Raw genomic sequence first — 15,784 nt, 5'->3', positions numbered from 1 at the left:
TGTGCCAGGCTTTGTTACAGATTGAGAACACTGTTCTAGGTGTCTTTCTTTGTAAGAAGGAACTATTCATTCTTGGGTGTAAGCCCCATCCACACATGCAGACTTTCCAGTTAGCTTTTAAGTGATCAGTTCAGGACCAGACATTAGAGGAAAGTTTTTAACATGCATGAAATTTAAAAACAAAAACAAAACAAAAACTAGGAGGAAATCTGAGGGGGGAAAATGTGCAGGGAATAGAGGAATGCTTCAAAGAAGCTGTCATTGAGATCTGCAGAGAGTTGGAAAGCTTTTCATCTGTGAAATGAGAACAGGAGGTTATAAAAAGAATATTTCAGAGATTTTTTAAAGAGCTCTTGGAAATTAGAAATTTGATGGCATACATAAAAATTCAGTATACGGGTTGGAAGATAAAAGGAGGAAATTTCCCAGGAAGTAGAATTTTTTTTTTAAGAGAGAGACAATATAAGAGGAAAAAGTAAAATAATTAGAAATTCAATCCATGAGGATCCCCTTCCAACTTAATAGATGTTCCAAAAGAGGAGAGAAATGATTTTTTTTTTTTTTTTAATTCCAGAAAACTGTTCAGAACCGAAGGACATGAGTTTCCAGACTGAGGTGTCTTGAAAGCCAAGTAAAATAGACGGGGGAAAAAAAAAAACAACTCACAGCAAGATATGTTATAAAGAAATTCCATTACAGACAGAGGACATTATAAAGAACAAGGAGAAAACCCTAAAAACTTTGAGAGGTAAATAATTCCATTCAAAGCATCAGGAATTAGGATGACAGACACGTCAATGCCAAGCCTGAACCTGGCAGAGCAATGTTTTCTGAATTCTGAGGGAAAAGGACTTCCAACCTAGAGTTCATACCTCATCGCACATGCAGTCAAACTTGGAAGATCTTAAAAAACTGATTTCCCATGTACTCTTTTTTAGGAACTTCTGGAAGAGGTGTCTTACCAGAAAGAGAACAGAAACAAAGAAAGAGGAAGATGATGCCACATGGGAAAGAGGCAGTATGAGTCCCCGGTAGAATGAAGAAAGATTTCCAGGATGACGGGTGTAGAGCAGACCTCAAGAGCAGCAAATCCACAGTGGGGAAGGAGGCCCGAGGGCCGGTGAGGGAGAGTACCAGGTTGAGCCGTGGGTACCTGCAGTGTTTGAAAATACATACAAAGAGTCGAAAGTGGTTGTTTTGGGGGCACACGAGTTGAGATTGGTGAGGGGTGGGGCAAGTGACTGCTGCTTCTAGAAATATCGGACTTAGAAAATTATATGTATGTATAGTTTTGATTAAGGAAAAAAGGGAAACTTGGAATCAGATTCCAGAATGAGAACCCAAACACAGATCTGGAAAGGTTCCCCACCCAGGAGAACCCACTTCCAGAAGGCAGCAAAGGTACTTGGTGAAACCTTTGGGAAACAGAAGAGATGACGAAGGAGGCAGGGCTGAGCTCTTGGCAGAGCAGATGAGAAGAGAACTTAATGTCCCAGGAAAGAGGCCAGAATGGGGTCACTATTTCCCTTCAAGGAAACAATTCCTAAGTGTGACCTGCCTGGATCTACAGAGGAGATTAGCAGGAACGGAGGATTAAAGGGGACTGTACATGCTAAGCACAGTGTCAGGCAATTTGTGGCAGCAAGAAGGCAAGCAGAAAGGCGGTTTCTGGAAGCTTTGCAGCTCTTTATGAAGTCTTCCTTTCCCACTGGATTAGGGTATGTACTCAGACAATTCTACCCAGTCATGCAGGCTCACAGACCCTAAGGGTGAAAGAGGGTGAGCAAGCCTGAAATCCCGAGTCCACATGGGTTTCCCCACTTTGCCTGGTACATCTGATTTCCAGTTTTGTGTGTAGCCCACTCTGAGAACCCTTTTCTTGTAGAACCGGACAAAGGTGTCCTTTCCAAAGGCCCACCCTACACCAGTGGCTCCTGTGGCTGCTCCCTAAAGACAAAGCATTTGACTAGAGATCTTGAAAACAATTGGAGTAAGTCCTGTTAACTTTGTTAATATTTCAGCTAAAGAAAGGGTATAGGTTAGTGAGTGTTACATGGCCAGATTAACATTGGAGGTAGAAAGATCCCCTTGTACCTCATTTTTCACTTCATCTGCAAGGGCAAAACGGTCTAGGCATGTCAAGTTTGAAAAAACTATTTATTTCATGTGTATTTGAAGATGTTTAGGTCATGGCTTTTATGATAGTATTTACAGAGTTTATGTCATGCCCTTTATGATATCAAACTCAGCCTGACCTATTTATATGAAAAGTGTTTATTGTTTACCTTCACAGAAGCTTTTCTCCCAGAAATGGTTCCCAGGATGACAGCTGTAGTTATCTCCTTCTTACCCCCCTTTCACAGACAAGACTGACTTAATTTCACCCCTAGTATTTATAAACTATCTATTAGGGAATAACAACATGATAGAAAAGGTCATTCTCTTTCCAAACATCTTTCATCTTTAAAATCTTAAAGTGTCTGTGGACACTAAATCAAAATATTCTGTGAATCAATGGTGGGGGAGTTGTCCAAGCAGGCTGTTTAGTAGTTTGGGGCAAAGATCTGTCCCCAAAGGATGCCATGGCTCCCTGAAGGCTCAAAAAAAAAAAAAAAGTTCCCACTGGTGGAAGACAAGACGCATCTTTTCTCTGCCTCCGATTCCCTCCCGGACTAGCCAAAGCGAGGAGCTTGGGATAAGGGCAATGTCACAGATGCCCAGGTTGCTGGAACACGCCGCAAACACACAAACACACTTCATGGGCTTCAACAGCACCTCTTATCCGAGGTGTCTGACAGAACCGTGGCTCTGGAGCCCCTCCAGCCTTGTCCCTGGTGCCTTCCCGGCCCCCTCCCCTCCGCCTATCACACACACTCCGGGCGCCTCCTTCCGTCGAGTAATTGACAAACCAGCTCCAAGTCGGTTTCTCCTCCCAAGGAACACAAACCATCTCTAAACACGCCAATCCCCCAGGTCAAAAACAAGACGCCCAAGTGATCTGCGAGATGAGTTAGTTGGCTGCGGCGTTTCTCCGAGGCTGGAGCTAAATTTCTACATTTGTGGATTCAGCCTGGATCCGCACCCCCAACCCGATGGGGAGGGGAAGCCTGAGCTTTCTATTTGCTAAGCATATTCCTACCTCCAGTTCTGCAGTCACCTCGGGGGTCTCGTCTCCCGCCGCCGGCGTGCGCGTCGCGAGCAGCTGGCCGCGCTAATCCCGCGCGCCGGGGCCCCGCTCGCCCGCCCGCGAGCCGCAGCTTAATCACCTGCCGCCGCCCGCTGCGCGCCGGAGGGGGGCGCTCAGCGCGGGCTCCCCGCCCGGGACGCCGCCCCCCTGCGCGCCTCCGCGCCTTCCTTCTGGAGCTGGTGCCTCTCGGTCCGCTCCATGTCCGTGGGAGGACCCCTCCTCCCGCCCGCAGCCCCGGCTGGGAGGTTATGAAAAGACTGTAATGGGATCCCGGCTCGGCCCGTCACTCCCCTGCTCACTTGTCAAAACTCCACAGCATTCCAGAACCCCTTCCCCGCTCACTCCCTCGCGGGGAAGAGGAAGCCGCCTGCGGGAGGGTTTCACGGACTTTGCGGTTGCTCGCGCAGACACCTTTGTTTACATCAAGTGCCGGGTGGGGGAGGGGGGCTTCCCACCGTCCCCGGGAGCAGGTTCGGAGCAGCAAACGCCCTTCTCAGACACCCTCGCCCGGTCAAAAGTTCTCCCTCTCTCCGAGAAGCTCCACCTCCCCGACACCAGTTCATTTCATAACCGCTCCGTTTCATAACCAGCAGCAGCGTGGGTTCTTACAGGGGGTGGGTGGGGGAGCCCCAAACCAGAATCGCAACCATCGCACCGGGCAGCGTGTCAAGAAACTTTTCAGAAACCTCCAGTCAGAGCCTTGCTGCCGCAGGAACCCAATTTACCACCGCTGAATTACAATCACCGGTGACTGCACAACTTAAGCATTTCCTTTATACCTTCTCCCGCTCCCGCGCCCCTCCCGTCGTCTGCGGGGTTCAGTCAACAAGTCATTCCCCGGAGAGGCAAGGATGGGCTTGGGCCGCTCAAGCCATCTCCAGCTGCAAACTGATGAGGAAGCCCGACCCACGAGGCTGAATTGTTTACATCACACCCACCGAGGGCTTCCTGTCTCTAATTAATGGGAATACAAATAAGACAGGAAAAGACTGTTTGCTTTTCTTAAAGCAGGAGGGGGGGGGGGTTCTCCTAGAGAGGGGGAGTCACCCACATTTCATTGCATAAAGAGGTTTTTTAAGACTTCAATTGTATTTTATTCCATTTTCCCACCTTTAACACTTGTTGAAAAGTAAAAGCATCGCTGTGCCAAACCTCAAACCATGAAGGAACTTCTGCTCACAGCACATTTTCACCTGGCTTCAGAAAGGGATCCGGCTGAAGCTCCCAGAGGGGGCAGAGGTATGGCGACCACCTGTGGTTGAATGGCACCCATCTAGGCACAAACGGAAGACCTGCGCCCCCTGGGACTTGAGAACACCCATCCCACTCCCTGGGGTTCATACCAGAATCTTGCCCCAAACTTAGGTCTCTCAGCTATGGTTCTCTTCCTGGGTATCCAGCAGCCCCTTAACATAAATTAGCTTTGTGAGGTATAGATCTGGTGGAATTCGAAGCAATTAATTGTAAAGGAAGAGGCAAAAGAAGGCTCCTGTTCCCAATACTATTACTGTTACTGGAATGGGTAATTAGAGCCTGAGAGGGGCCAAGCCATGTCAAGGCCAGGCTGGTAATCTGCCTTCTCTCTGAAGCAGCCCACAGAGAACACTGGTAACTAATCACCGTAATCACTAGTCCTGGAATTACCCCCAGTTGCTTCATTCAGGTTGGCACAACAGCAAACCTGGCAACAGGCAGGACAGCCAGGTGCTGGCGTTCCTGTGAAAGTACTACAAGGAAACAGAATCCCAGGATAAAGTGTGTCTCTAGGAGGTGTGGGTATCGCAACTGACAACGGTGTGTGGAGTTTAGGAGAACACTACAGGTGTCCAGTGAGAACAAGCTTTGCATGCCTCAAGACCCTACAGTTCCTGGGTCAAAGCAAATGAGGCTTGTGATTTTAGGAAAAGCTCAGAACTCTTACAGTGTCTGGCTTACAAATATTATAAGGTCTCGGTGAATGTTGGCTCCTCACCCCGCTCCCATTTCCCTCTCTTCTGCTTAGGGGTGGTAGTCCTAGTAGATTCATTAGCATACATCTCGGTATCTGGTAAGTTTTATGGGAATTAGGTTCAAATTGCATGATTTTCTAACAATTTCAGAAGTGATCCTTTCTTCCTTTCAGATTGCTTTCTCCACTGACAGTTTCTTTTTTTAAATTTTTTTATTAAATTAACAAGAATTTTAATTTTATTCATTTTTTAGAGAGAGAGAGAGAAAGAGACAAAGTGTGAGCGGGGCAGGGGCAGACAGCAAGAGAGACACAGAATCTGAAGCAGGCTCCAGGGTCTGAGCTGTCAGCACACAGCCTGGCGCAGGGCTCGAACCCATGAACCATGAGATCGTGACCTGAATTAAAATTGGACGCTTAACCCACTGAGCCACCCAGGGCTCAGGGGCCCCTCCACTGACAGTTTCTTAGTGCTTTACTTCTAACTTTGTCTGCTCCTTCATTCAATCTGGTATATAATTTATGATGTGCAAATCAATGCTGTTTAAACTAAATCCAGGATTTTAAGCTTAGTACAAATAAATATTCTCCCTTCCCCCACAAACTTTGTTGTCTAAACTCAGTTTAGGGTGTGTATATGCCAGGAATTAAAATTTGACATCTGTTTAATAACTTAATTTCAGGAAAGCTTTGGAATGCATATGACATTCTCATCAGCATGCCAGAAAGATATGATGTGCTCAGTCTTTTCCCTCACCGGTTTCACTGCCGACTGGAAAAGAGATCAATGGTTCAGTAAACAAAGGGGTGCTTTAAAAGTGGCCTCCAATTTTACCCTGGGTCTGGTTTAAATAATACTTACGATTGCTATGTGTACACCAGAGTCTACAAGTAATATTAATTTGAGCAGAAACTGCTGATATGTTAAGAGAATCCAAAGTGTCTTCAACACATAAAGGAAATGGTTCATTAAAAAGAGTTTAGAGTTCAGCAGGATGGCTGATTACAAAGTAGTGTCCTGAGGGGTGATGATCAAAATGACAGGCACAAATGGGAGTTAATATCTAGATTTGAGAAAAACAAAGACGTGAGGATCACAGCAGACCATGCATTTAATATGAATTCTGCGTATTGTACTGATAAGAAATAGGCAACACAGTACTGGGGCAAGTTCACACTGGCGGGAGGTTGACGTGAAAGAGAAATGCCTCTCCTCATTCCTTCCTCCCCCATAATGAAGAATTTGGCAGCTGATAGACTCTTATTAGGGTGATATGTCCAGTGTGAGGCCCCTCATTTTAAGGGAGATGGGGAGACACTGGAAAGGTTCCAAAGGAGAACCAAAATGATTAAAGATACAGAAAATAGAACCTTTGAGGGAAGGTTAAAGGATTTGCAATTGTTTAGTCTAGAGTAAAAAAGTGCCTAAAGGCAAACTTAACAGTCATCTCCCATTTGAAGGGTTATTATAAAGAGGATACCGACCAGCTGTTCTTCATCTCCACAGGAGACAGAAGAGGTAAGAGGCACAAATTCAACATTAAAATTTGGGTCAGACATGAAGGAGGCTTGCTTGACGCTAATGGTAACTGACATGACACTGACATCACTGTGCAGTCTTTACCTATCAAACTCCATCTTAAGTGATAGTCTTCGTCTGTTTAGGCAGGAGCCAGTCTAGAGAACTCCTTTCATTCCCTTCTAGGGCTAAAGTGGTCCTCTTGACTCATGGAATGTGGGAGCAAAGGTCCTGAGTGTCCATGCTCTACAAGGCCCACAAAAATATAAGGCTCCCTGCAAACATATGCTCACATCTCATTGGATCCTTGTTTATTAGAATGGGTATGTCTAAGAATCTGTCCAACTCCAGGGGCACCTGGGTGACTCAGTGGATTAAGCATCCAACTCTTGGTTTCAGCTGAAGTCATGATCTCGCAGTTCATGAGTCCGAGCCCCGCATCAGGCTCCTCGCTGACAGTGCAAAGCTTGCTTGGGATTCTCCCTCTCTCCCTCTCTCCCTGCCTCTCCCCTGCTTGTGCTCTCTCTCTCTCTCCCTCTCAAAATAAATAAACTTAAGAAAAAAAGAATATGTCCAACTCCAAACACTGAATAGATGATAAGTATATTTTATAGACTTGCTACCCTATAGTGTTTCTCTGTATAGGCAACATTGCTTTTTGGTTAGTGGGCACACAAATATTAGTTGATGGTGATGTTAAAGATAATAATAGCTATGCATTATTAAGCTCTTACTATAATTATGTTCGCACCGTGCTAGCAACTTTATGTAGATTATCTCTCTTTTCTCTCTCTCTCTCTCTCTCTTTTTTTTTTTTTTTTTTGCAGGAGCCCTGTGAAGTGGGAATAATTATTAGGCTTATTCTAACACAAGGAAACTGAGTGACAATGGGGTTAAGTAGCAAAGCTAGTAAATGTTGGAGTTCCCAATTCAAACTCATTTAGTTTGACTCAAAAGGGTGTGCTTACCCATTAACCACTGCTTTCGATCATTAAGTATTTCTAGCTCTTGGGAGGGAGGAAACATTGCAAAGAGGAGCATTTATGCTTGTTGGACCAAACTGATGAAAAAACAAGACTTCTATAGGTTTATAACACCTAAGGAATGCAATTTTTTCCCAGGTTAGCAGAGGAAAGAACTGGTTTTGCCTTCTGATCAGAAGCATATCTTTCTGTCTGTCACAAAGCTGAAGAATCCAATCAAGGTTTACCTCTGTTTTATTATTTAGAAACTATAAGCTATTCATCTATAACCTAACCTTCCATATAGTAAGTCTTCTGTGACTGTTGAATGAATGAATATAAATGCATTATGACAGGGATGCTGAGCTGAATTGAGTTTTTCCAACATGCTGGTGATCAGACTCTGGTGGGTCATTTGTATGAGCTTCTTATCAGAGGCCCCTTAAGAGTCTTAAAATGCAACTCACTGGCTCAGTCAGTTAAGCATCAGACTCTTGGTTTCAGCTCAGGTCATGATCTCATGGTTTGTGGGTTTGAGCCCCACATCAGGCTCCATGCTGACAATGCCGGGCATGCTTGGGATTCTCTCTCTCTTCCCCTCCCCAGCTTGCTGTATCTCAAAATAAATAAACTTAAAAAAATTACAACTGTTTCCTTTAATTCAACATCTGTGAGAAAGCATATGGATGGGTCACGTATTTTTCCAATGTAAACTACTTTTAGATTGAGAAAAGATTTTTAATGGGGTTTATTGAGTGCTGTTGTATATCAACAATAGATGATTTATGAGTGAAACAAACATCAAAATGATTTTCAGAAAGGCAAAACGAACCACACACATATAAAATATTAATAGCCTTGATCCAAATTACTACAAAAGACAGATATTTTCCCATTAGGACAATTTATCCTGAGTCTATAAACAGAGAGGGGCATAATTATCCATGTGTTTGCTAAGAGATCTAAACCTTATGTAGCTATAAAAAGCTGGAGAGAGGAAGAGAGAGGAAATTCCCAGGAGAAGATCCCCAACCACATCCAGGGCCGTCAGATCTCCATAAATACAAGGCCCAGCAGTGGCACCAACTGAAGCATGAGAAGAAACCTCAAGATTTTAACACAAACCACAGAAATAACTTTGAATTGTCTTAAAACTAAACAATGACAATTCTATCCAATAAACTTACAGCTGACACATGGGCAGAGTGGTGACTTCCTGGTGTTCCAGATGTAGTTAATGGAAACATAATGCCCAGATTCAGTAAATGTTGACTGAATGTAAAGAGTGAATGACTGTCTGAACAGATGCCCAGGCTTCCTCTTTCCCCCTTTATTTTTTATTACTTTTTAAAGCTTATTTATTTATTTTGAGAGAGAAAGAGCACGCGAACAGAGCAGGGGCAGAGAGAGAGAGGGAGAGAGAGAGAATCCTAAGAAGGCTCTGCAATGTCAGCCCTGACCTGACACAGGGCTCGATCTCACAAACCGTGAGATCACGACCCAAGCCTAAACAGTCAGACACTTAACCTACCGAGCCACCCAGGCACCCCTAACTCCTTCCCCCTTTAAATCTCTGTTGGAAAGATGTCTCTGAAGCTTCAAGCCCAAAGTCCCTACAGAGGTGTAGAACCATTTGACACTGGTACTCTGGGAACAGTTGATGGAACCAGAGATGGTTTCTAACTCAAAGATACCAATTTGTGATTTTGCCATAAACACAGGAAGGGGAATGGCAATACCTGTGGATCCTGATTCAAAAACTCCTGTTATTTACGATATGGATTCTGAACTATTTGAAGTCCAACAGAATCAAGCACTAGGTGGCCAGCACCTACTGAGCACTTACTGGAGGCTGGGTTTTGTTCTAAGCCCCTTACATATCAACTCATTAAATCCTTATTACAACTTAAGAATATGTACTATCATTATCAACTCATCCTACAGGCAGTGAAACTGGGCTAAAAGATTACCTCATTATCTCATGGTCACACAACTAATATGTAGAGGAGCCAGAACTCAAACCAATTCCGTCTGGACCCAGTGCTATGTTCTTAACTGCTCCCCAACGATACCTGTCAAGTCCTACCTCCTGCCACTCCTCCACACAAAATCACTATTCCAGTCAAAGTGTTGATCTACAGATATTCAAAGAACATTCTAATCTCTGCAGGATGTGTTCCCTGACCTCTCTAGCCTACTGTTACCTCTCTCTTCTGAGTGTTCACATCACTTATTCTCCAATAACTGCAAACATATAATTTATCTGGTTCATATCACATCTCTCCAACTAGATCTTAAGTTCCTTTCGGGGTAGGACAGTGTGTTGTATGGAAGTCTGGAGACAGTCTGTAGAAAGGTCTAGATTTAAAGCCCAAATCCCATAATTATTACCCATGGGACCCTGAGTAAATCATTTAGCTTTTCTTACTCTCATATTCAAACCATATTCCTCAAGGGCTTATTGGGGAGGAAAGATTAAATGAAAAAATGTATATGAAGTGTCTAGGATGATTCTCAACCACTGGCTACTTTGCCCCCCAAGGGCAATGTCTGAGAATATTTTTGATAGTCATAACTGGGGAGGGGTGCTACTGTCATCTAGTGGGTAGAGGCCACTGATGCTGCTAAACATTCTACAAAGTATAGGACAGGCCCCTACAACAATGGACTATCCAGTCAAAAACGTCAGTAGTAGTAGTGCTGAGGTTGAGAAACCTGCTATTAATAAATTTAAATTTTTATTAAAAATGTAAGTTTCCATTTTCCTCCCTTTCCTTATTTTTTATAGTACTCTGCTTATGGTAGGTATTCAGTAAATCTTTGTTGAGTAAACCTATTTATAAATGGGTAAGTGAATGTATGAATCCTAAGATATTTTACTAGTAAACACTTGACTTGAGGGTGTGATCTAGCCATGGCAGGGGTTGGGTGGGAGTTAATTCACATAGAACAGAACTTTCCAATATCCAAGCACAATGAAAGGAATTCTGAAGTAAATCCAATTTCATACCAGGGCACTGTGCCCAATGAAAGTGGTGTCAAAGTTGGTCCCAGGAAAGCTGAAGAACTTAGACAAAGGCCAGCCCCCACCCCTTTTTTTTTTCTAATTTTTTTAAATATTTATGTTTGAGAGCGAGAGAGAGACAGAGTATGAGTGGGGGAGGGACCGAGGGAGAGGGAGCCACAGAATGTAAAGCAGGCTCCAGGCTCTGAGCTGTCAGCATGGAGCCCAATGCGGGGCTTGAACCCACAAACTGTGAGATCGTGACCTGAGCCGAAGTTGGACGCTTAACCAACGGAGCTACCCAAGTGCCCCAAGGCTAGCTCCCCGTTATTGGTGCTTCCCAAGTGACTTGCTATCACCCTGCAAATGCCCCTTCATCTGTTTCTAATCCCTACTCCAAAGGATAATATAGCAAAAGAGCCAGAAGACTATGGGAATATTTGTTCAATCTCTCATCCCTCGTCCACCACCCTCCTCTGCAACAACCACACACAACCTGGAGCCCGATCAAATGAAGTCTCATCCAGACCATGGATTGAAGGGCACCTGGGTGGCTCAGTCGGTTAAGCCTCTACTTCAGCTCAAGTCATGATCTCCTGGTTGGTGTGTTTGAGCCCCACGTGGGGCTCTGTGCTGACAGCTCGGAGCCTGGAGCTTATTTTGGATTCTGTGTCTCCCTGTCTCTCTGCCCCTCTCCCACTCACCCTCTGTCTCTCTGTCTCTCTCTCAAAAATTAATAAACATTAAAAAAAAAAAAAAGACCGTGGATTGAAAAACATGGTGGAAGCAAAAAGAACATGCTTTACTTGAAGTCATTATTTTAAGTCATGAAGCCTTCAATAAACAGGCTCAGTAAGATCAGTTCCAAGAAGTAGAAATCCAAGAATAAAAGCCTATATTCCTGGATAGAGCATAAATCATATTAACAAAAACCAGAAATAAGACAGAGGGAGAGGGAGTAGAAGAGGAATGAAGGGAAGGGAAAGGAAAGGAATGGAAGAGAGAGGAAATAATTCCTTCCGTCTTCCATTCTCCAGACTTGGTGGCAACATTTGCTTGTATTCCATCTTTTGCAGTCAGAACATATAAATGATTTTCGTGTAGTTGTATATGAGAAAAGTTATAACGTTAGTCTAAGCATCTCTGAGATGCTGAACTAAATTACCTGCCTAGAACTGTGAGAAAATGATAGGTGTTTTCTTGCCTCAGGCCCCTGAACACATTTAAACTGGGATTGTCTTCCTGCTCTAATCACCTTCACCTGGCTAATCCCTACTCACCTTTCTGGATTCAGTTTAGACATAACCTTCTCCAGGGATTCCCTCCTGACCCTCCCCTAGAATATATATGGGCCCTTCGAAGCTTAGGTAGAAGCATCCCTACTGCCCATTCACTTGCCTACTTACCCTTCTAGACTATAAAATCTTCTAAGGTAAGGTTGTGTGGCCGTGTTTACTATTTTATTTCCAGGGCCTAGCACTGAGCCTGGCACATACGAATATTTGTTAAATGAGTCAATATATATCAGGAGACTTCCAAATGCATTCATCCCTGCAATTACTTATTGAGTGCCTACTATGAACCACGTATAGGGCTAGACAATGGGCAAACAACAATTATTACCTTAATATTAATAACAATAACAGTAAAAGCAATTACAGCTAATGTTTATTGGACACTTACTATGTACAAGGCATCATGCCAAGCTCTTCCATGTATTCTCTTTAAATCATCCCATCCAAAACCCATGTGACAGACACATTATCATTCTCATTGAACAGATGAAGAAAGGTGCCAAGTCACTCCCATGGACCTTAACCACACAGACTCCATGTGAAAGAATTTCTGACATTTAAGTTCCTCAAGCTATATTTACATGGGCTTAACTCACATCAACTAAGAGAGGGTTATCTATGAATTCACCCATGCCCTTTGCTGATGTCTGTCCCCTTGCCCATCCACTCCTCATATTGTCTGAAATTTATATTATTTTTATATAGACTATCGTGTGATGACCCCCATAATCTACATTCTAGACACCATGAGCTAATGTTTGAAGGACACATCTCAGAGTCCACGCTTGAAATATCACTATCCAAATCTGCAGCAGAAAGTTTTGTAGTTATCAAAATGGAGGTTAAAGATATTTTTTTCATCTGTGGAATGAGGGATTTTTAAGATAAATTGGCTAGAAAGGGTTGTGTAGCCACTTCTGTCTTTCCCTGCTGAGCTGTAAGGATCTGGGGGAGCCAGCTCCCGGAACCCTCTGAGCGGTGCGTCAGCCGTGCAACTCCATCAGTCAGGGGACCCCCAGTTAATGGAGGATTTTATCATCTGACAATAAAGTCAGATGATTCTTCCCACGGAGTGGTCGCATGGACTTCAGAGAGAATCTGCTGGGAAAGTGCTCATTGGAGCACCCACCGGAACAAGCGATGGAGATGTAACCAAATATAAAGGCAGGTTGTGGGACTACTTCTGTGTGTGCTTGCTGATGCCTGCTCTAAGTATGGCAGGGGTCAAAGACTTGTTTTCACAGTAACCTACCACCTGGCAGTGAAGTTGTCAGACAGGAGGTATACGGTTCTCAACCTTTTCTGATTGGTACTGATATTTAACAAAAGAGCCTGACAGTTGTGGGCAGCCAGTCAGCTGGGGTGAGGCTACAACACCCTCTTCCCTACCTTGGTCTCCAGGCAAACACTGTTTGTCTTTCAGTACAAGCTCAAAAATCCTCCCTGCTGTGAAGTCTTACTTGATGAGTCATCTCCCCTCAGGAGTTCCAAGGAATCATCTAGCTGTTGAAATGGCCGCCAGCATGTGGCTGAGATCCTTCTGATAAACCCCAGTTGCTTAAGATAACCTGGGCAGGTCTCTTTCTACATTCTGAAAAAGCCCAATTTAGCAAATGGGTTTATTTTAGAATATGATTTATTGAGTCAGGAGTCATATTAGGTACTGAGGAAACACTGATAAGCAGCACTGACGATGGGCCCAATGAGATTGGAGACCACAGGGGGACAAGTAAGGCATCAGGCAGTTACAGTGCAGTGTGGGATAACTGCTAAGTCCAGGCAGTTGTCAGAAACCCACCAGAGACCAGGGAAGGCTTCCAGAAGTGACTATAAGCTGAGCCCTGAGGATAAGTAGGTATTAGCAAGGTGAAGGAAAGATTCCAGGAAGTGAAAATACCAAGTGCAAAGGTCCAGAGGTGAAACAGAGATGCCATGTTCTGAGGTCTACAAAGGTTCAGCCTGGCGGCAAGTTTGGTCAGCTTGGAGCCAGTGTGAGGAGAACAGCAAACTGGACAATGGCTAGAAGTATGGCTTTGTGAGAAGTTTGGGCTTCATTCGTGATAGGGTTTTAGCAGAAGTGCTCTGAACAGATTTCCATGTTTGAATGATTGTGCTGGTTCCAGGGAAGAAAATATCTAAGAAGATTAGGAGAGTAGAGGGTGAGGAAGCTGTCACACGAATCTAGCAGAGACAAGATGGCGCCTATCCTGGGGGAGTCTCTGTGGACCTATACTTCCCCTGTATCTGCGATAAAACTTAGGCAATGCTCAGTTTGCAGGTTCGCTCCTTCTGCCAGACTGTGAAACCCTTGAGGGTAGAAATCAAAATTTACTTACCTCTGGAGCTTCAATACCTTATTCAGTACCTTCACCCTTATTCAGAGAGAAGGGTGATAAAGCCCTCAGTAAAGGATTAGTTGGTACATGTTGGTTGGTCCTCATGTACAAAAATGATTTCCTTTTGCTGGATTCTTCATCACCAGAACCCCACCCCACCCCTACATCCCTTCCACGTCTTCTCTGCCATTGCTGCCTGCAAAAAGCCTCTTTAGCCACTACTCTTCCCTTTCACATTTGGTTGCCCTAAGGGATAAGCAGACTCAGCTTCCCTTCATCAAGCACCGATTTTGATTTTAGTCTTCATAAGCCCACTAAACATTTTGCGCTGCTCTTTTCTCTCACTGTGGCCCAGCTCATCCCACCCCTCCATGCAGGCAAGACTTTACACAGGTCCCTCCCTCACCATCTTGAAAGTTTCCCAGGGGTGACCTCACCTATGTGGAGCAGCTACTCTCATCGGATATCCTAAATCCATCTCACTATTTAAGTGAAAATATAAAAGTCTTACCATCTGCAAGAAGCATCCATGAACTCCAGTTAACCTGGCACAGAATCCTAACTAAATGTAATCCCATTCATATATATTCCTGTCAACTGCATATGATTTGATGGTTTCCATGTTTTCTCTTCAAGGACATAATACTGGAGTATTACACATTCACCTCCTTGTCCCTACCCCCTTGCTTATACAATGTATTCAAACTCCTTCTCCATCCTCCCCTTGCCCTGGTCCCTGGATGAAAGAAACTTCTTCCAGCTCACAGAGGTCTTCACTTTGACCTACCCCTGAGAATGGGGACTTGGCAAGGATGGATTTAGAAGCATTTAATCCAATCAACCTCTAGGCCTGGTCCACACCTCAGCCCTGTCAGCTGGCTTTAAAATAGTGAGCAATGGGGTGCCTGGGTGGCTCAGTCGGTTAAGCGTCCGACTTCGGCTCAGGTCACGATCTCGTGGTCCGCGGGTTCGAGCCCAGCGTCGGGCTCTGGGCTGATGGCTCAGAGCCTGGAGCCTGCTTCCGATTCTGTGTTTCCCTCTCTCTCTGCCCCTCCCCCGTTCATGCTGTGTCTCTCTCTGTCTGAAAAATAAATAAATGTTAAAAAAAATAAATAAATAAATAAAATAAAATAGTGAGCACTATGTCACCCAGAAGGGCCTTCGTAGACTTTTAAAGAGAATTAAAATTGTATAGTATCCCAGGGACTCTTCTTTTCTCCAGAGGGCATCACCTACCAGGGGCTGGTGCCCTTCCCTTCAAACAGGTTTGCACCAATGTTATCAAATAAAATATAAGAGACCCAGTTAAATTAGAACTTTAGGTGAAATGTGAATACTTTTTATGTCTCAAATATTGCATGGGATTTTTTATTTGCTAAATCTGACTGTCCTATTTTGTACTTGTTACTCAGTTTTTAAAAAAATCACATCTATACTCATTAATAGGTAAAAATCCAGAAAGCAAAACATATACACATTTTTAAAATTTTGGAGCCTTGAAAATATTCTTTGTGCTGTTTCTCACTCTGATGG

The 15,784-nt window shown here is 44.1% G+C and overlaps 1 protein-coding gene across 6 annotated transcripts in view; it reads right to left on the bottom strand.

The window, feature by feature from the left end:
* PDZD2 (PDZ domain containing 2) overlaps positions 1-15,784 on the bottom strand; it is a 364,618-nt gene that overhangs the window by 185,486 nt on the left and 163,348 nt on the right. The window contains exon 1 of one of the 6 annotated variants that reach the window (XM_019450716.2): positions 3,487-3,874. The exons of 4 other annotated variants lie outside the window; for them this stretch is intronic. In XM_019450716.2, coding sequence (XP_019306261.2) covers positions 3,487-3,506 — 20 coding nt within the window. In that variant the 5' untranslated portion in view covers positions 3,507-3,874. Of the gene's footprint in view, positions 1-3,139; positions 3,467-3,486; positions 3,875-15,784 lie in introns of those variants that run through there. One more of the 6 variants, XM_019450717.2, reaches the window with a different exon arrangement.

Source organism: Panthera pardus, unplaced genomic scaffold (genome assembly GCF_024362965.1).
Source record: "Panthera pardus isolate Hobbes unplaced genomic scaffold, ASM2436296v1 HiC_scaffold_2, whole genome shotgun sequence".
In the NCBI taxonomy this organism is placed as follows: domain Eukaryota; kingdom Metazoa; phylum Chordata; class Mammalia; order Carnivora; family Felidae; genus Panthera; species Panthera pardus.
Note: the sequence above shows the minus strand (reverse complement) of the source record. Positions and strands in the feature narration are given on the sequence as shown.